The 22,008-nt window shown below is 46.0% G+C and overlaps 1 protein-coding gene across 1 annotated transcript in view; it reads right to left on the bottom strand.

Moving 5' to 3' along the window:
• The window catches only part of POLE (DNA polymerase epsilon, catalytic subunit), a 100,621-nt gene that overhangs the window by 32,223 nt on the left and 46,390 nt on the right, over positions 1 to 22,008 (bottom strand). The window contains exons 23-29 of the mRNA XM_040352113.1: positions 21,191 to 21,335; positions 20,948 to 21,105; positions 18,901 to 19,096; positions 15,129 to 15,343; positions 4,196 to 4,298; positions 3,169 to 3,249; positions 2,895 to 3,017 (exon numbers count right to left, since the gene is read on the bottom strand). Coding sequence (XP_040208047.1) covers positions 2,895 to 3,017; positions 3,169 to 3,249; positions 4,196 to 4,298; positions 15,129 to 15,343; positions 18,901 to 19,096; positions 20,948 to 21,105; positions 21,191 to 21,335 — 1,021 coding nt within the window. The remainder of the gene's footprint in view (positions 1 to 2,894; positions 3,018 to 3,168; positions 3,250 to 4,195; positions 4,299 to 15,128; positions 15,344 to 18,900; positions 19,097 to 20,947; positions 21,106 to 21,190; positions 21,336 to 22,008) is intronic.

Here is a 22,008-nt window from a genome sequence, read left to right as displayed (position 1 = left end):
CAACCCGTGAGGCTGGCATCCGTCGTAAACACCGACCACTGGAAGGAAGAAACAACTTCCCGAACCGAAGAGTCGGGGGTCTCAGTCGCCAACTCAGAGAGACTCTGACTAGGTGGCGCACCGTAATCTGATGATTTCAGAGACAAGAGATTTTTACCACCTGGACAGTATTTCCCCTGGAAAACCTGAGTGTGGAACTGGGCATACAGTACCGCCTCGAAGGAGGCTACCCACAGGCCCCGGACCAGCAGGTGCCCGGAGAGAAGACCGATTGCATGATGCCAATACCTTCACCGCAGACTGAAGAGTCTGCAATTTCTCCAGGGCAAGAAGGACCTTCGCCACCGTAGAGCCCGGATCAACCCTAGATACTCCAACGTTAAGTCGGAACCTAGCATGCCCAGGATTTTAACCCTGGGTCGCACACATGGAAGACAGGCTTGCTGCCACTGAGCTACACTTTCTGGCCTAAACGTTTAACACCCACCCGAATCTTCGGATGGTCTAAATGGGAACAACACATTCACTAGGTCTGAGACAGAAGCTGCTCTCAGAAGAAAGTCGTCCAAGTAGCCAATGAGGCAAAGCCTCGCTGTCCCAACAAAATTAGGATAAGTGCGAGCTCCCAGCTGAAAACCCATGGTGCCGACGCCAGATCAAAAGGGAGGGCCACAGGCTGATAGAGACTCTCTCTCATCACAGAAAAAAGTGACATGCGCAAAACGGGACATGCATGTATGCGTCCCTGATGTCTGAGGATGCCAGAATATCCCCCAGATGAAGCGCATCCACCACCGAACAAATGGATTCCATGCGGAACTACCCGACGTTCACAAAGGTATTCAGGGCCTGAGGCCCACAGAAAACAAGCTCCAGGCAGACTGGCGTCAGTTTCTGGATTCAAACCATTGACTCTCTTGCCAAGTAATGGAGTTAACCACTACACCACCGTGTGCACAAAACCATTCTGAAACAGAAGCCCTGGATAACAAGGGCGCAGCATTCAATGAAGCCCGGCGGTGAGGGACTACAAAAGCCGTCAGCGGCTTTTCTCATTCCGCCTCTTAGAAATCAAAGAGGGGCACAGAAGGAAAAAACCTACACAGAGCGGTCTGATTTGTGTGATCCAAAAAAGACAGAGCCCTCGGTGGAAACCCAACTGCACTATCCAGCTTAAGAGAGTCCTTTGCAGCAGTGAGAAGCGCACCCATAAATGCCTTATCCTGCTTTTTTCCCCTGGTCCATGGCTCCATAACAGAGCATTCCCCAGGGAATAACGGGGGAAGGTGGCATTCTTACCGTCCGTCCGCAGTCCACCCTCACCCTGGCACAAACGTGTGCAGGACTAACAATAAAACCTCTGAGGGAATCCCAGGTGCTAACACCTGCTGCCACCACCCGCATGTTGGGGAAGGACCCAGTTACCGACTCCAAATATTAATAATATTTACATAGTGTGTATGTATAATATGCACACCTGTCCTTATAAATAAACAGAAGCTCCTAGAGCCCTATTCAGAGCCTCTCATCCACTTTCTGTCATGACCAGGGGTACCCAGGGGACTCACCTCAGGAGGAGACTGCCCATCGCTGCCTTCCACTCTCAGCACACAGCGCTTGAGAGGAAAAGAACCATGAGGTAAATGTGCGACATCTGCAGGGACCTGTGTGCGCCGTATACTGCACTAGGGGTCAGGACTACTCCAAGATGGCCGCCGAGCGTTCAGAACACGGCCACAGGAAAATGGCCAACCGCAATGTAAGCTGCGCCATAGCGCGGCTATGCCGGCAAAATGCCGCGTTTAAACAGGAAAAGCCTCCTAGGGCTTTTTAACAGTGAAAAACCCCTCACAGGAAGGCCCCATACAAAAAAGAAAAAACACAGGCCAGATAACACAGTCCCCTCAGGAACCCCCCCCCCCCCCCCCCCCCGACAGCGGCAATGTTAGCAATGCAGCAAGGGAAAAGGAGCAGGGAAGGGAGGAGAAGAGAACCCCTGAACCCCAGGAATGCCCAGCCGTACCAACCCACCGAAGCGGAAGGGACTGTACTTACCCATCCGAGCGAGGACTCGCTGGCGCATTCCTGACAGAACTACAACCGGAGGTAGCTGTCGGCCCGCTCCACTGTGAGTGAGACAACACCACAGCCCAGTCATATGTGGACCTCGGAGCAAAGCTCACCGGCCACCCCAGGAGTCATGGGGTATGGCGTGGCAGACCAAGCCTCTTTGCAAAGGTGTGCCCACGCTTGCTGGTCAGACTATAAGGATCTATATTATCCAGCCTGATTCTCAGCCAACAGTTGAAAGAAGATTCTTTAAGAAAAAGTAAAATAAAATAAAATTTCTCCTCAGGGCGCTGGGCCCAAAGGGAGCCATACGTCGTCCTCCTTGCTAGGCAGAACGAAACTGAGGCTGCATGCTGCAGTGAGGAGTGTTATGTCGGGAGGGACCGCCCCCTGGGCGGGGCTGTGCAACTCTGTTAATGTAACATGTATTTAATTATCTAACATTTTTCTGCCTAGTCCTCTACTGTAAACAGGGAACATAACCCACTTGTCAAGATTTAAGGAGCTGTGTCTGTCCATGGATGATAAGAGAGATAAAAACCACAGAGGTGATCAAATACCACCAAAAGAAAGATCTATTTGTTGGAAAAAAATTACGTCAATTTTGTTTGGGTGTAACGTTGAACGACCATGCAATTGTCAGTTAAAGCGAAGCAGTGCCGTATCGCAAAAACTGCTCTGGTCAGGAAGGGGGTAAATTCTTCCGGGGCTGAAGTGGTTAAGATGCATGTAGACTTAGGAGGGTGGTAGTCCAATAACTAGGCACTTAAGAAATCAAAGAGGTAGAATAGTAGGTTTTCTGAGATACAGAAACTATAACCAACCTGTTTTTTGCCCTCAACAGTGAATAATTCATTTATCCTCTTCTGCTTGTAGACGTCATTCTTCTCAAGCAACTTCTTATGTAGCCATTCTGGGTGTCTTACGCGGGGAACAGGATTCTTCACCTAACCCAAGGAAGAGAATTGCAGCTACTATTAAGTGTACATAAATATAAATATGTATACACACACATGAATTATCTGAAAAACTACAATAGTTAGCAAACATTTCTTGGCATGTAATACAGTAAATCCAAAGATGAAGAGTTGGTTGTACCTGCTGTAATGCTGCAGGGATAGTAATGATCTTCTGGATAGCACTGCCCAGTCGTTCAATGTAATAATCCCAGTCTAGAATCTACAAGGAGGAAAGAAAAAAAAATGAAGGTGATATGAAGGGCATTTGAATAACCCTATGCTGAAAATATGTATGAAATGCTTTTGTTACCGAGTCACTGTTTCAAAAGTATGGAGATTTTTTTTTTAATCTGCATACGTGTTTCAAGTCAGTTACTTAGAAAGTATTCAATCCAGAGACCGCCAGGTAATTTGTATTCTTAAAATTCAAGACATAGTCCACCTTTAAAGGATGCATTAAGGTGAAAAAAAAAAAAAAACACCTGGCAATGACCGGCCCCCATGCCCCCTCCCCCCTTTTACTTACCCTCCCCCCTTCATTCGGCGGAGACGCACTCTACCTCTCTCCACAGGGTCCCGGCTCTTGATTGGATAGATTTATAGCAGCGCAGCCATTGGCTCCCGCTGCCACCAATCAAATCCAATGACGCGGGGGGTGGGGCCGAGACCGGCATTCGTGTCTATGGACACAAATGCTGGACTTGGACGCGAGCCCGCAAGGTAACCCCCCTGGGAAAGCGCTTCTCCTAGGGGGTTATCTGATGCGGACAGGAGCCGCGAGAGCCGCTGGGGGACCCCAGAAGACAAGGTTCGAGGCCACTCTGTGCAAAACAAGCTGCACAGTGGAGGGAAGTAGGATATGTTATTTAAAAAAAAAAAAAAAAAAAAAAACACACACAAAGGTTTACAATCACTTTAATAAATGCGACCGCATTTAGAAAAGGAAAAAATAAATGTGCATTTAATCATTTTTGCATTGGTGCCTACAGTACATTGTAACCATGATCAGTGCACCCTAATAAAAGGTGTAAAATGAAACATATTACAAACTGTAACTTGGCCTATAAGGTACACACATTTTAGCAATGGCACTCTCTGTAGTGCTCAGTAAAGGGTTCTACTAGGGGAGAGCAAGAAAAAAAAAAGCTGCATTTATGTTCACTGACCGAACGGATGTCTAAGTCATGCAGGGATGGATTTTTCAGCCATTTGCGCAGGTAATGTCTCTTCACTCCCATCTCAGCTTGGAAAATTGCAAGTGGAATGGCTCTAGAAAGTAAGACAAAAATTAAAAAAATTACAAATTGACAACGAAAAACAAAGTACAGTGCAAAATATCTTACAAAATGTGAGCTTGTGCACAGCTGATCATCAGCACTAACATCTTGGAATGAGAAAAATAAACATAGCCAACAGACTTTTTCAAATTGGTTAAAGATTCCTGCTGAAAAAGCCAGATTAACACCTAAAACGTGCCCAGATTACATTGCTAGAATTCTGGCATGAGTACATTTTAGTGCAGGAGACATAAGCAGTCAGAGTTTACGTTTAAATTAGGGAGGATGAGGGTAACAGGTAGAATTAGTGTTAAGGGGAGGCATAGTGTGGTCGATTTAGGGTAGAGCGTCTCCAAGCTGTGGAGGTCAGCTTGTAAAGACTACTAACTTTGAAAGTATAGCGCGTCCAGCTTATGTAATATTCAGTGCACACCTTGTGTTTACCAAGATAATATTGTTATACTTCCTGTAAAATCTTTTCTTGGACACTATTGAGGGACATTAGGAATTCAGAAAGTCCAGTTTTACTGTTGCATACCTGGGGACTCTGGGGAGAACCAACTCCCCCCCCCCCCAGGTTTTATGAAAAAGCAAACACACACAGAAAGGAGTGGGGCCTGTGTATGTCAATGGGCTTGTTTACAGCAAGCACAAAAATCGTATTTTCTTTATCGGCAAATGCGGGAATTTATAAACTGTCAGGATGTTCAAAAGCAAGTCAACCTAAGGGGTGGACAACACCCATAAACCCAAGAATTTGGGAGCCATTTAGAACACAAGGTACCCAAAGGACCAATACCAAAGTCTGAACAGAGGAAGGAGAACTTTAGTAAGAGGAGCTATATTATCCATCTATAGATTTTGCATTATATACTGTACATTATACATATGGAAAAATAGATATCCACAAACTAAAGACATACAGTATTATACTGTACTGAGCTTGAACATATTTATTTTTTTAGCCAACGGATAGCTTTTTACTATTGTGCATTGCAAACCTCAAGAAAGGTCATATACTTTTTCGAGCAACGAGCTTGACAGCAAGTGTTCAAGTGCTTCAGGAAACGTGCTTTAAATAGCTCAGTCGTGAATGCAGTCTCAGAGTTTTTCCAATCCACAGAGGAAGAAGTCAAAAAGTGCATGCAGTGGTAAGTTCCTAGCAGCTATGGAGCTATAAAAATTGAAGGCTAGGAACAGCAGGTGGATTATTGAGGCCCAGGGTTGTATTCACTGCATCTATAAGGTCTGAATCAAGTCCCTTTTAAAATCTGGATCTGCTTCAGGAAACCATGGGAACCCATATAAAGCCTCACTAGAAGCAGACAGATGAGAGTTTAATAAGAAACGAGGACAATATAGGGCCAGCTTGCGTAGGAGGCTCAGGACTTTCAGGAGCCAAGCTCAGCAGAGAATGGCACCAGAATGTGTTTAGAACCTCCCTGGCAGAATGCCGTACCCAGGTATTTAAAAAAATAAAATAAATCAGATACGAACTCCAACATGGACAAGGAGGTCCTTGTGGACCTGTATCTGCACTTGATAGTGGCGACCGGTGAGTAATGCTCTGGGGACGATGTATCTATGACTATTGATTAAATGCCCCCTGAACCATGGGAAGGGTTTGACAAATTTGATTGGAATCTAGGAGCCAGCTAAAAAAAAAAAAAAAGTTAGGAGCTAGAAACACACCCCTTCCCGCCGAGCTTGCGCGCAGAAGCGAACGCATGTGCGAGTAGCACCCGCATATGAAAGCGGTGTTCAAACCACACATGTGAGGTATCGCAGCGATTGGTAGAGCGAGAGAAAATTCTAGCCCTAGACCTCCTCTGTAACTCAAAACATGCAACCTGTAGAATTTTTTAACCGTCGCCTTTGGAGATTTTAAAGGGTAAAAATTTGGCGCCATTCCACGAGCGGACGCAATTTTGAAGCGTGACATGTTGGGTATCAATTTATTCGGCGTAACATTGTCTTTTACAATCTAAAAAAAAATTGGGCTAACTTTACTGTCTTATTTTTTTTTTTTATTTCCCCAAAAAAGTGTGCTTGTAAGACTGCTGCGCAAATACAGTGTGACAGAATGTATTGCTACGACCGCTATTTTATTCTCTAGGGTGTTAGAATAAATATATATAATATTTGGGGGTTCTAATTAAAGGGAAGGAGATGGCAGTGAAAACACGGGAAGCTCCATTAGCATTGCTGGTTGTCTTGTCATGCCATGCCAACGGCCACTACAAGATGGCGCCAGATCACAGAAGGAAGCATAAGCCTGCAGAAGGCCGCAAAGCCGTGGCCTCAATTACTGGCCGGCGCTGCCCGCCGCGATCGCACGGCAGGGGTGCACGAAGACACAGGATACCCCACCCTCTGTCTACGTACTCCCCCACCTTGTTGATAATTGAGTCCGTGGATTTTTCTGCCTTCTGCAGGCCTGTGCTTCCTTCCCCAGGTGCTAGGTCGCTAATTCTCGTCGCAATTGTGACCTGGCGCCCGGATTTTGTCGAATCCAGGCCATGGGTGAGATAATCAATGGCAGCGGGACTGTCCATTAGGTGTCTTGCAATGGCTCAAATACTCACAAACCTAGGCAGTTAGGGTGGACAGTGGAAAAGACTGAAGATTAATGCTGTGCAAACTTTTACATATAGGTAAGCCTATAGGTATTGAAAATATCTCCTAAACCTGTACAGTTCAGGAGATATTTCCAGTGCATGCTGCCAGTGACATCACTGGCGCATGCGCTCTGCAGCTTGTGCCGTGAAGGGTGGCTCCCGCGCGCATTGCCAATCACAGCGCCGTAGCCCACGAAGACGCTCCTGGAAAGATGTCAGCCGTGTCAGCTGTGTGCATGGACCGCAGCAACAGCTAAGTTTTAAAGGTGAGTATTTCATAATAAGCTAGTATGCAATGCCTCTGTATTGCCGTTTTTCTACTTTTTTTGGTATTTTTTTTCAGAGGTTTACAACCTCTTTAAGATCCAAAGCAGTAGCCGGATCATGCTTCCCCAGGGTGAATGGCAGGAAAGAGCCACACCTAACCCAATGAATGACATCAACAATCCTTCAGTCAAACTACAGTAAACCAACAGTTGCAGGAATTTCAAATGGTTACCAAGGATGCAGTACTGAGGTAGAATTTGGTGCTTCAGCCCACCTGGCATTACTCATCAAGTGAGTCTTCAAAGACAGGTTCACACTTGGGGCTGTGCCACAGCTTATTACTCTGCAGCTAACACAGAACATGCGGGTCTGGGAAGAGACAATGCAGAGCCTAGTGCCTGAAAGTCACATACCATACTAGGCCTGCAGATCCAGTGGACCAGGGTACTGTACAACATCAAAATCTAGTGCTGAGGAGCTACAAGTCTGGACTAAAATCACCAAGGAAAAATAATACTAGTTAGAAGGCTGGCAAAAATGTATTAGAAAAAGGTAAAAAGCTGAAGCATACTGGATAGAAGAGGGATTATATAGGAGCTGGCTTATGTTTCGTCTGTTTGTCAGTGTCCCAGCCTTCTGTAAGTGGCAGTATAACCTGACTGTTTGTGAATAACTGTCTCCCTCAACAAATTATAAAGACTGATAAAAGTGAAAATGAAAAATAAGATTAATCAGGTTTTATTTAAAGCACTCTTCATGTTTCTTCTAAAGTGAAAAAGTGAGGATGGAGTATTAAAAAGGAAAAAAAATATGAAAGCAGTAAAGGCAGAACAAAGCAGACTAAAATATGACTTATGCCTTGTACACACGATCGGAATTTCCAATGGAAAAAAGTCACAGACTTTTTCCATCAGATATTCTGATCGGGTGTAGCCCCATCAGAGTTTTTTCATCAGAAATTCCGATGAATTCCATCGGAGTTTAGCTATATAACATGTTCTATTTTTCCTCCAATTGACACCAACAATGGGGCCCTATGACACCAATGATTGAGCACAGTTCCTCCCTATGACACCAACAAAGGGGCAGAATTCCCACTGACGCTGGGAGATTTTGTACTCCCGACGGCCACAGTTCGGCACCCCTAAAGCCTGAAGGACAGTAAACCGGCCCTTTGTTTAGAAAGTTTGGAGACCCCTGTACTAAGCGAGTAAAAGAAAAAAAAAAAAAAAAAGGAAAAGGCTTTTCTTCATCTTAATGTTGGGGGTATATTCAGGTAATATGTGCAAGAGCATTACAGCCAATAGAGTTGACAGTTTTTATTACTTTAACCACTAGCCTACCGTCCGCTGTCATATGACGGCGGGACGATAAAGCTCTCGTTCTGGGCGGACGTCGTATGACGTCTTTGCCTTCCCGAGCCACTAGGCTCTTCTATGTAGAAGAATACGCATCGGCTTCTTTTGTTCATAGCGCAAAAAAAGGGATTTTTATTAACAGCTTACCTGTAAAATCCTTTTCTTGTAGTACATCACGGGACACAGAGCAGCATAGCCATTACATATGGGTTATATAGTGTACCTTCAGGTGATGGACACTGGCACTCTCCGACAGGAAGTTCCCTCCCTATATAACCCCCACCCATAGTGGGAGTACCTCAGTTTTGTAGCAAGCAATATGCATCCCAAAATTCCCCATAAGAGGGGTGGGAGCTCTGTGTCCCGTGATGTACTACAAGAAAAGGATTTTACAGGTAAGCTGTTAATAAAAATCCCTTTTTCTTTATCGTACATCACGGGACACAGAGCAGCATAGCCATTACATATGGGATGTCCCCAAGCAATGCTCCATGAGGGGAGGGAGACAACCAGAAAAAACCAAACAAGAGGTGCCACCGGACAAGAGGAGATTAAACTGCGGCCCGCAGTACCGCCTGCCCAAAGGCTGAATCAGCGTTCCTCCTAACGTCCATTTGATAAAATTTTGCAAATGTGTGGACAGATGACCAGGTTGCTGCCCTGCAGACCTGAGCCATAGGGACCTGGTGATACGCTGCCCAAGAGGCACTTATAGCTCTAGTGGAATGAGCCTTAACCGATAAGGGTGGACTCTTCCCCTTCAGGCCATAGGCCTGAATAATCGTCTGCCTAATCCACTTAGCAATAGTGGCCTTAGACGCTGCCTGGCCCTTCTTGGGCCCTTCCGGCAGAATGAATAAGACGTCCGTCTTACGAATCTGGGCTGTAGCTTCCAAGTAAATCTTTACAGCTCTAACTACATCCAAGGAATGTAGTAACCTCTCTTCCTTAGAAGAAGGCTTTGGAAAAAATGATGGAAGAATCACATCTTGATTAAGGTGAAAATTTGATACCACCTTAGGCAGGAAGGACGGAAGCGGCCGCAAAACGACCCTGTCCTTATGCAATAATAAATAAGGTGCCTTACATGACAAGGCTGCCAACTCCGACACCCTTCTGGCGGATGCCATGGCCACCAGAAACACTAGTTTCCTAGTCAAAAGGACCAAAGGGATCGCGGACAAGGGCTCAAAGGGCTGGCTTTGCAAGGCCGATAGAACCAAATTTAGATCCCAAGGATACAGGGGAGCTTTAATCGGGGGATTCACCCGAATAACACCTTGTAAAAAGGATTTCATTAAGGAATGGGCAGCCAACGATCTCTGGAAGAAGACCGACAAGGCAGACACCTGCCCCTTGATTGTGCCGACCGCCAAACCTTTTTCCACTCCCAACTGTAAAAACTCCAGGATTCTCCCAATAGTATATTTGCGGGGATCCCATTTCCTGGTTTCACACCAGGTAATATAGGCCTTCCACACCCTATAGTATATTAACCTGGAAACTGGTTTTCTTGCGTTTATAAGGGTAGAAACGACCTGCCCTGAAAGGCCTCTGTTTCTGAGAATCAGGGACTCAGCCGCCAGGCCGTTAAATTTAGGGCCTGTAAGGCAGGGTGGTAGAATGGCCCTTGTGAGAGGAGGTCCGGACGTAGAGGGAGGACCCAAGGCTCCTCTACGGTCATCCTTTTTATCAAGGAGTACCAAGGTCTTCGGGGCCACGCTGGGGCCACTAGAATCGCTGGCTTGCGTTCCCTTTGAATTCTGTGAAGAAGACGGGGTAGCATCCGTATTGGAGGGAAGGCATAGATTAGCGCAAACTGATGCCAAGGACACACCAAGGCATCTGTCCCGCAGGCCAATGGATCCCTCGTTCGAGAGACAAAGTTTGCTACTTTGGCATTGAATCTGGACGCCATAATGTCCACCTCCGGAGTACCCCACTTCCGGCAAATGACCTGGAACACTTCGGGATGGAGGGACCACTCCCCTGGGGACATCTGTTGGCGGCTGAGGAAGTCCGCTTGCCAATTGTCCACCCCGGGGATAAAGATAGCTGAGATGCAGGGGACATGGGCTTCTGCCCATGAAAAGATCCGATCTACCTCCCTTTGGGCTGCCTGACTCCTGGTGCCACCCTGGTGGTTTATATAAGCTACGGCAGTGGCATTGTCGGATTGTACCCTTACTGGGGAGCCCTGCAGAACCTCCGTCCAGCCCAAAAGAGCCAACCGAGCTGCTCGGATCTCTAAGACATTTATGGGTAGGGCTGATTCTGCCCTTGACCATTTCCCCTGTAGGGTTAAATCGTCTAGGACTGCACCCCAACCTGATAGGCTGGCGTCCGTGGTTACTATCCTCCATGAGGGGGGATTGAACGATCTTCCTTTCAGAAGATTTTTTGTGACTAGCCACCAACACAGGCTCTGCCTTACCGCATAGGGAAGGGAAATGGGAAGATCCAAGGCCTGGAGTCTTTTGTCCCAGGCCGTGAGAATTGCTCTCTGTAGCCTCCGAGAATGGATCTGGGCATAGGGCACTGCCTCGAAGGTGGCCACTAGCTTTCCCAACAGGCGCATGCAGAGGCGTATAGATGGCCTTGTGCTGCTTAGGACTATGTGGATTAACTCCCTTATCGAGTCCACTCTGGACTGGGGCAGGAAGATCCGTTGTTGTCTTGTATCTAAAATCAGACCTAGATACTCCAACCTTCTTGTGGGCTGTAAAGCCGATTTGTCCCGGTTTAGAACCCAACCCAGGGACTCTAGGCAGTTTACTGCTAGCAACACTGCCCGATTTAGACCGGCCGCTGAGTGGTCGACTACCAGAAGATCGTCTAGGTAGGCCATGATCAGAATGCCCTGTTCCCTTAGGATGGCTAATACGGGGGCCAGGATCTTCGTAAAAACCCGAGGGGCCGTGGTTAGTCCGAACGGAAGAGCCACGAACTGATAATGCCGATAGTTTAGGGCAAAACGCAGATACCTGTAATGGCCTGGGAAAATCGGAACGTGCAGGTATGCGTCCTTTATATCGATGGAGGCCAAGAACTCCTTTCCTTGGAGGGCGGCCACCACCGAACGAATGGACTCCATTCGAAAAGACCGGACTCTTAAAAAGCGGTTTAATAACTTTAGGTCCAGAATAGGCCTGACGTCGCCGTTTGGCTTCGGGACAACGAAGAGGTTTGAGTAAAACCCTTGTCCTTGCTCCCCTGCTGGTACTTCCATAATCACTCCTTGAGATAGGAGTCGCTCTAGGGCGGACAGAAGCGATGCCTGTCTCTGAGGGTCGCCTGGAAGTCTTGACGTTTGAAAGTGAGGAGGGGGGAACTCCCGAAACTCCAGCTTGTACCCCTGAGTTACTGAGGACAGAACCCATTGGTCGGTAACTTGGGCCCCCCACAACTCCGAGAACAACCGTAGTCTTCCCCCCACTCGAGAGAGTGGGGGCGCCCCTTCACAAGGCTGCCTTAGGGGCAGCCTTAACCGGCTTACGGTTCCACGGTCTCTTGTTCCCTGCAGCTTGCCCCTGGGGCCTGTTTGCAGCTGCGCGTCCAGGAGGCCGTCGATACTGCCTAGAGAATGAGGGCCCTGGAACTGGAGAGGTTGGGCGCTTAAAAGAGGGACCTCGGAACCTTTTCTTAACCGGCAAAAGGGTGCTCTTACCACTAGAGATCTTTTGAATATATTTGTCAAGATCTTCTCCAAACAATCTCTCTCCTTGAAAGGAGAATCCTGTAAGGAGTTTTTTGCAGGGGGTTTCTGCAGACCAGTTCTTTAACCAAAGTAATCTTCTCATGTGAACCAAATACAGGGATAGGCGGGACGCCTGTTGGATTGAATCCTTGATAGCGTCTACCGCGAAACATAAAGCTCTAGGTAGATCGGCTAAGTCCTGAGCCTGTTGAGCCGGAAGGTCCTTTAGGGCCTGCTTGGCCTGGTCTTTTAAAGCCTGGCAGACGCCAATGGCAGCTACAGCTGGCTGGACCACTGCCCCCGCTGTGGCAAAGGATGCCTTCAGTAAGGTCTCAAGCCTTTTATCCACAGGATTTTTGAACATGTGAATATTGTCCACCGGACACGTTAACGCTTTATTGACACATGATATGGCTGCGTCAACAGTGGGGACAGCCCATTTCCTTGAAAACTCCTCCTCTAAAGGGTACATAACTGCGAACCTTTTAGGAGGCAAAAAAATCCTGTCTGGCTTAACCCAGTCCTGAAATATCAGGTCCTTTAATAAAGGATGGACCGGGAACACCAGGTTGGCTTGGGGCGCTTTTAGGGAGCCCAATGAGGACACAGCGGAGGCCAGAGGCTGAGGCAAAGGCATTTTAAAAGCTGACCGCACCATATCCGTTAAGGACTGGACCCACAATTTTTCTGCGTGAGAAGCTGAAAAAGGTTCTTCTATAGTAGAATCTTCAGAACCTAAATGGTCCAGGTGATCCTCAGCCTGGTCTACTGTATCTTCCAATTCCTCAGTGGAAAGGACATCTTCCTCAGGAGATTCAAACCTGGGAGACGGGGACCTAGCCCGCTTCTTCCCGGATAAAGAGGCCGTAATAAGAGCGGCCATCCTTTTTTCAAATCCACCCAAGGTGGAGGCTAACATCTCTTCCGTTACATAGGAAGGAGTTGGTTGAATAGGGCCCGCCATAGCACCTAGCAACCCCGATGGCTCACCCAGGGCAGCAACCTCCGGATCCTCCGGGGAGGTAGGGGCAGGTGGATTCTGGGAAATATCCTCCGAGCCCGATGGGGAACCCTTCGGCTTTTTAACACCTTTAGCATTTTTAGCGTTCCCTGCACCCTTAGGAGCCATAATAAACAAATCTGAGATACTCCGCTAATATACAACTAACTGTAATAGCTGGAGAAAAACACACATTTAAATAAATGAGGAAAAAAATTAGGCTAGGGTAATGTTAGACAGAAAACTAAACTTCCCAAAACCTAACAAGAGATAGCAATATTGAGCCCCAAGGGCTTAATCATATCCTAATATTGCTTCCCTTAATGCTGGGCTAAGAGAGTACCAAATGCTAAGTACTCTGACTGCTACTTAGTACACCGGCTTTTCAGAGAAAATATGAGCTTAAACAGCTCTTTAGCAAGGTGTGTACAAAAAAACGGCCACTAGGTGTCACTGTGTCAGCATAACATAGGCAAACCTATCCTGCTCAGCTCAGCATCGCTGCTCCGTGTCCCTTCACAGCCTTCAGCAAACTGACAGGCTAAATAGAGTTTTCCCTCTGATGTACAGAGGGGAGGGAACTCCCTGGGCGTCCCCCGCCCCTCCACGCAGCGTCGGCGCCTATAACAGTGCGCGCGCACGCGCGCTCCCGACGCCGCTCTACAGGAAGCAGGAAGCAGAATCCATGTGGGGAGAGGAGCCCGGGAGCTGCTGGAGACACACAGACATCAGGAAGTAAGTAATTTAAACCTGACATGCTCCCCTTTACATTTCATGGAGCAAAAACACCTTGTAGCAGCAGCAGCAGTCTATTAGCCCAGCCAGAGGAACAGTATACCTGGGTGTTTGAGCCATCCAGTCATGCAGACTTTGTGGTTTCTCTTTAGCCCATGCACAGAGGCATAAAAAAAGGCTTTTCCCCAGAGTCCCCTGTGGGGAGCCCACTGACAAACCAAGTTCCGTAGGCCCCCCGCTTACCTTTCCACGCCGCAGGGTATTGCTCATGCAAGAGGCCCAATCTTCCCCCTTCACCGTGGGTATGGTCATAGACCTTCAGGGACCGGGGTCCAAGTCAGGAACACCACACACCTGGACCTATACAGCACTACTGGCAGCAGGTATCCATAGGTTAAAAAACCCAGTCCTGGAACCCAGAGTCCAGCCCTCCAAGGAGAGGCATTATAGGCAAAACCCCATCCACGAATTGGGGCCCGGGTACCGTCCACTTTGGCTATGAAGCACCTTGGACGGATCCGGTCGGCTGGCCCTGGTCCCAAGGACAAACTGCAGGCACAACCTTCAACGTGCACCAACACCTAAGACACTGGCGAAAAAACTGAGGTACTCCCACTATGGGTGGGGGTTATATAGGGAGGGAACTTCCTGTCGGAGAGTGCCAGTGTCCATCACCTGAAGGTACACTATATAACCCATATGTAATGGCTATGCTGCTCTGTGTCCCGTGATGTACGATAAAGAAAATAAAAACCGCAGAGGTGATCAAATACCACCAAAAGAAAGCTCTATTTATGGGTGAAAAACACTGTTTGGGTACAGTGTTGCATGACCGCGCAATTGTCATTTAAAGTGTGACAGCGCTGAAAGCTGAAAAATGGCTTGGGCAGGAAGGGGGTTAAAGGTGCCTCGTATTGAGGTGGTTAAAGTTGCACTTCTGTTTGTCAAAAAGTGACACATACTAATCAAACAAAATTTCATACAAACAATAAAAACGGAAAATGTGACTAAGTGCACAATAAATTGCTAATGAGACTGATAAAATGCTAATAATGCAATAGTATTTCTGTAACTCAGGTATGTGCAAAAAAAATAAAAAATCGATCCAATACACTTCTGTCACCCACCAAATAAAATTAGAGCTCACCTTTCTGTAACAGGAGACCCGTCAGGTTTGCGAGATATAACATAACGACAACTAAGTCCAGCATCCTTCACCATTTGGTCTCCTAAAAACTCAGCTAAACGTTTGGCAGTACTGATAGAAGTGGATTTTTGTTCACCATAATCCTCTAGCCGCCTGGACATGGAGCGATTCTCAGAAATCAACTCAAACAACTCAGAGTCTGGCATGTTGGCAGCCTTATGAAAGAAGATACAAATTAACATATATTCAAAAATCCTAAATTGGAAAGTCAGCTAAACCACTATAACTAAATCAATACTTGCAATATTGATAAATAGCATTTCATTTTTTTTAAATAAATAAAATCGAATCAGGTTTATTATGGTAAAGGTAACCATACAGAAAAACATTTCCTCCACTGGCTGAAGCCAAGCAATTACTGAAAGGTCCTAAAACGTGACCAAGTCACTGACAAAATCTGACGACAATTATAAAGTACACAAATCTGCAGCAGCTTTTAGTACCTCCAATTCTACTTCTTCTTGGGCCATTTTAGTTGGTAAAATCTTCTGCACTTTCTAGTATTGCTGAAGCTTATCTACAGTTGCAAGAAAAAGTCAAAAATTGGTCATAAAATGTGATCTGATATTCATCCAAGTCACAACAATAGACAATCACAGTCTGCTTAAACTAATAACACACAAATAATTAAATGTTACCATGTTTTTATTGAACACACCATGTAAACATTCACAGTGCATGTGGAAAAAGTATGTGAACCCCATAGACTAATGACATCTTCAAGAGCTAATTGGAGTGAGGTGTCAGCCAACTGGAGTTCAATCAATGAGATGAGATTGGAGGTGTTGGTTACAGCTGCCCTGCCCTATAAAAAACACACACCAGTTCTGAGTTTGCTTTTCACAAGAAGCGTTGCCTGATGTGAATGATGCCTCGCACAAAAGAGCGCTCAGAAGACCTACAATTAAGAATTGTTGACTTGCATAAAGCTGGAAAGGGTTATAATGCCGCGTACACACGATCGTTTTTCGGCATGAAAAAACGTTGTTTTTAAAAGATTTCATTTAAAATGATCGTGTGTGGGCTTCACATAATTTTTCGGGTTCTGAAAAACGACAATTTTTTTTCCCGAACATGCTGCATTTTTTAACGACGTTTTAAACTATGTCGTTTTTCGGGTTGTAAAAAATGATTGTGTGTGGGCTAAAACGACGTTAAAAACCCGCGCATGCTCAGAAGCAAGTTATGATACGGGAGCGCTCGTTCTGGTAAAACTACCGTTCATAATGGAGTAAGCACATTCATCACGCTGTAACAGACAGAAAAGCGCGAATCGTCTTTTACTAACATGGAATCAGCTAAAGCAGCCCAAAGGCGAATGGAACTTCCCCTTTATAGTGCCGTCAGACGTGTTGTACGTCACTGCGCTTTGCTAGAGCATTTTTTAAAAACGATGGTGTGTGGGCAAAGTTGTTTTAATGATTAGGTTGGAAAAACTTCGTTTTTTTCTACATGCCGAAAAATGATCGTGTGTACGCGGCATAAAAGTATCTCCAAAAGCCTTGCTGTTCATCAGTCCACGGGAAGATAAATTGTCTATAAATGGAGAAAGTTCAGCGCAGACTGCTCAATGAGGTGAAGAAGAATCCTAAAGTGTCAGCTAAAGGCCTACAAAAGTCTCTGGCATATGCCAACATCCAGTGGCGGCTGGTGCTCCAAATTTTTGGGAGTGCGCAAACAAACGAAAAAAAAAAAAAATCATTAATTGCAGCCTTACTGTGCCCATCAAATGCAGCCACTGTGCCCATCAATTGTCGCCACTGTGCCTATCAATTGCAGCCAGTTTTCCCCCTCAAAAACTGCCAGATTGCTGCCCCCCCCCCCGTCCCCCAGCACTTACCTTTCTCGGGTTAGCCATCCTCCCTTGATGTCTTCTTCCGAGTCCTGCCCTCAATGTCGATTCAGCCAATCAGGTTACCGGTAACCAGACCCGGTGAACCTGATTGGCTGAGACGAGTGTCAGGGAAAGGACACCCCTTGCGTCCCCTGGTTAACTATTTGGAAGTCGATTACAGCCCACAGGCTGAAATCAGAAAGCCTATCAGAGCCGATGGCTCTGACAGACACTTTCACACAGCCAACCAGCTGCCGTTATTCAGATGGCCGGCACGCACCAAGGGGCTGGCCATCTGAATAGTGGGCGGCAGCGGCGACAATACATAGAGATTCATGCAATGCATGAATCTCTATGTATTGTACACTAAGTTGAGTGACAGCGCAGGGGAGAGAGGGGGCGGTGCTCCAGCGCCCACTATGGACGCAGCGCCACTGCCAACATCCCTGTTAGCGAATCTACGATACGTAAAACAATAAACAAGAATGGATTTCATGGGAGAATACCACAGAGGAAGCCACTGCTGTCCAAAAAACACTGCTGCACGTTTACAGTTTGCACAAGAGCACCTGGATGTTCCACAGCAGTACTGGCAAAATATTCTGTGAACAGATGAAACCAAAGTTGAGTTGTTGGGAGGGAACACACAACACTATGTGTGGAGAAAAAGGCACAGCACACCAACATCAAAACCTCACCCCAACTGTGAAGTATGGTGGTGGGGGCATCATGGTTTGGGGCTGCTTTGCTGCGTCAGGGCCTGGACGGATTGCCATCATCGAAGGAATAATAAATTCCCAAGTTTATCAAGTCATTTTGCAGGAGAACTTAAGGTCATCTGTCCACCAGCTGAAGCTCAACAGAAGATGGGTGTTGCATCAGGACCCAACGACCCAAAGCATAGAAGTAAATAAACAACAGAATGGCTTAAACGGAAGAAAATACGCCTTCTGGAGTGGCCCAGTCAGAGTCCTGACCTCAACCCGATTGAGCCGATGTGGCATGACCTCAAGAAAGTGATTCACACCAGACATCCCAAGAATATTGCTGAACTGAAACAGTTCTGTAAAAAGGAATAATCAAGAATTACTCCTGACCGTTGTGCACGTCTGATCTGCAAATACAGGAAACATTTGGTTGAAGTTATTGCTGCCAAAGGACATTCAACCAGTTATTAAATCCAAGGGTACACATACTTTTTCCACCTGCACTGTGAATGTTTACATGGTGTGTTCAATAAAAACATGGTAACATTTAATTCTTTGTGTGTGATTAGTTTAAGCAGACTGATTGTCTATTGTTGTGACTTGGATGAAGATCAGATCACATTTTATGACCAATTTGTGCAGAAATCCATCTCATTCCAAAGGGGTTCACATACTTTTTCTTGCAACTGTATACCATCCCACGTATTTTTTTTTTTGGCAGTTGCACAACCAGACCTAGTCATGGGCTAATAGGGATATAGGGGTAAAAGATACACAATCACCTATCAAAAATGTACAGAAGCAATGAAATCAGTTTACTGTAAACCTGTAGCTACCCATAATGTCAACATATACTTGCCCGAATGGCCACTTTAAAAAAAAATGAATACAATTTTGACAGCTAGTGGGTGGAGAAGAACCCCCCCCCCAGCTGGCACATAGGGGACCAGTGCATTCATGACATGTTACACACCGAATATGGGTGCAACATGTTGTGAAAGGTGAACTTATCCTTTAAAGCCCATTGCCAAAAAAGTTGGTACTGGGATCACGGCTGCGGCCCGATGGACATACAGGTACATCCTAAGGGATTAAAGCGGTTAAGGTAGAATGTTAAGTTTTACAATGTTAAAATTTCAGCATCGTTAACAGTAGAATCTGTGTCACCCACCTTGCTATACAAAACATCCAGCCAGTAATCTGCAACTTTAGCTACAGATGCATAAACTTCTTCTAGAGTATTGCCCTTGAGGAAAGCCTCAAACACGGATGACTGGAAGATCTTGATTAGCTGCAGCTCACCTCGACGTTTCACTTCAAAACCTTTGAGCTCAGCAAGCGAGCCATCCTCATTAAACACAGCATATCTAAAGAAAAGTAACAACATTTAAAGGTCATCTATATGTATATAAATGATTCTTGCTAAATGATGCTGAACAAAGAAGTAAAAGAAAATAAGGGAGTATGTTGCATGTGTAGAACAAGGGTAGGCAACCTTTTAAACACAGTGTGCCGAAAAATATTTTCAAAGGAATTAAGAGTGGCAATCACAAAAAGTTTTTTTTATAAAGTAAATGATGTAAAGCCCCAATTCCTGCAACTCCACACCTCAGATCACTGTCCCACTTCTTTTTAAATCCTGCGATAACCCGCGGCAGACCTCCGCAATGAAGAAAAAAAAAAGGCAGACCTCCGCAATGAAGAAAAAAACACATGCGGTTTAGTAATTATGTATATGAGCGTATCTTTTTTTTTTTTGGTGGGGGAGTGGATCTTGGGTGGGAGTTCCCACACTTTTTTCCCCAGGACTTGACCCCTGCTCACACCACTGTACCCCCTGCTCACTTTCCCACCACTGTAACCCCCTGCACATCTTCCCCAATGTTCCCCCTTTCTCATCTGCCCCACCACTGTACCTCCCTGCACATCTGCTCCACCTCTGTACCCCCTGCTCATCTGTCCCACCATTGTACCCCCCTGCTCATCTGTCCCACTGCTGAAGCCCCTTCCCATCTCTTCCACCACTGTACCTCCCTGCACATCTGCCTCACTGCTGTACCTCCTGTTCTTTTGTCCCACCTCTGAACCCCTTCTGCTCATTTTCCCCACCGCTGTACCCTCCTGCTCATTTTCCCCACCGCTGTACCCTCTCTTCTCATCTATGATATGCAGAGTGGCGAAAGGAAGCAGAGATAAGACACATCTACCTGTCCAGGCACACTCATCCTGCTGAACCACCTCTCGCATCCAGCCCACGTGCTTGTATGTGATGTCACATACAAGCATCAAAAATGAATGCGCAATGATGAGCTCAGATCAGGGGTATTTCCTGAAAGCAGTGGGCCCGTCTACAGGATCATAAGTTGGGCCCCCGCAGCTGAGAAAAAGTGCAGCGATCTGAGCCACAGCAGCAAAGGTGTGATCATCATTGCGCTAAATACTGGATGTGGCTTAAAAGGGACACAGAGTCACCTTAAAACTGTCACCTGACTGGGGTTCTCTCAATCACAGTTAAATCCTTTCTTTCTGAGATTGGTAGTGGCAACTAAGTGAGTCCTCTTCCTCCCAGATGGTGGACAGGGCAAGCAGGACTGTGTTTGGGTTTAGCAGTGGCCAATGACAGTCCTCCTCCTCCTGGAAACAGGGAATGCTCCCCCCCCTCCCCACCAGCAGAACTGCACCCAATCTCTTCCCCATTACATAACCTGACAATCGCAGCTACAGCAAAGTTAGAGAACCAAAAAATGTTTCCCATCATTTACAATGAGTGGCCTGAGGACGTGTCTAGCTGCAGGTCAGGCCTAACACCCGCAGCTAGACCGCTTGCGGCACCAGTGGTGGGGGTTGCCTACCCCTGGTGTAGAATGCCGATTTTGTTACAAGCTTGCAAATTCTGAATGGACCCTCTGCACACTGCTACACCCTTCCCAGCAAACTATGCAATGAAAAACAGGGATATTCATTTCACATATATTGCAACACATGTTTAAGCTGACCAACTGCGTCAAAGTAATCCCTCTTCTGGCCATTCCTACACTGCCTTGCCACTGTAAATGCTAAAGTAGGCACCATGCCAACATGGGGCATAAAGATTCAAGGTGGAGGAGGTTCAGATCTGGTCATCGTTTCTCTGTTACAAGCTTGAATCCCCCACAAAAAAAAAAAAAAAAAAAGGGTAAACTTCCTGATACTAAATGAAGATCATTAAATTAACTTACCTCTTTTTCAGCTTCTTCCCCTCCTCTTTGGATGCTGGAAGGATCATGGCTAGATATGGCCCATCAACCTCAAAGAAAATGCTATTCTCCGAACGAGCTTCATAGGTCAGATTAGCTGGGTCAACCAGTTCCTGGTACTGATGGTTTGTAAACCCTTCCTAAAAGAGAAGAGACAATCAAGTCCTGTGGCATACTAGTATCCTTCTCTAATAAAAATGTACCTGGCATCAACAAGCACCTTACCTTCACCAAGATATTAAGCATAGCTCCAGGGTAGGATATTGTCACTTTTGGCTTTTTGGCATTTGTGGATTTGAGAACAAAGTTCTCAGGAAAGCTATTTGGTAAAACACACCAGATCCCATCTGTGTCCAATTCAAGTGGCCTCCTGAATGAGCAGCACAAGGAAACATATCGCATTTAAAAGGCAACCTTACAAATAAAACATACTAAAGAAAAGCATTTTACCAGGTTACTTCCTTGTCAAAAGATAGTTATCCCTGCATGGCGGTGTCTTTTTTAAATTGTGACAGCGAAAATGTGAATGTAAGAACTACAAGTACCGACAGCCTTTGCAGCTGTCGGCTTGTAGTCATCAATGAACTACCAGGGCGCTGTCGAGTGCTGTAGGTAGTTTGATTCTTCCTGTCATTGTCTTCAGGAGTCCTGCATAGCACCCGCAATCTGCTGATCTGATGCAGTGCTTTACAGGCTCCTGAAAAAAAAAAAATCTAATTTTTTTTTATCTGCAAAAAGATGTGCATTTATTATTATAATTTTTTTTTTTTACAAAGGTGAACTTATTCTTTAAGCATTGGATTTGGAATTGTGACAAACAATATTCGCTATGTGAATAGAGAGGCAATCGCCCATGTAAAAGATTTCCTTTTTGTATGTTTTTTCCATGTACACCTAGGGAGAAGGTGCAACAATTTAGCGTTTCTCAGTGGGGGGAGGTGCGTTTTTTTTTATAGCTGAGAAATTTATATTCTATGTGCTCAGACACCAGCTTAGGGATGCCATGGTACCTTAATATCATGGGCTTCAACAACCATGCCATT

Source organism: Rana temporaria, chromosome 1 (genome assembly GCF_905171775.1).
Source record: "Rana temporaria chromosome 1, aRanTem1.1, whole genome shotgun sequence".
NCBI classification, from domain to species: domain Eukaryota; kingdom Metazoa; phylum Chordata; class Amphibia; order Anura; family Ranidae; genus Rana; species Rana temporaria.
Note: the sequence above shows the minus strand (reverse complement) of the source record. Positions and strands in the feature narration are given on the sequence as shown.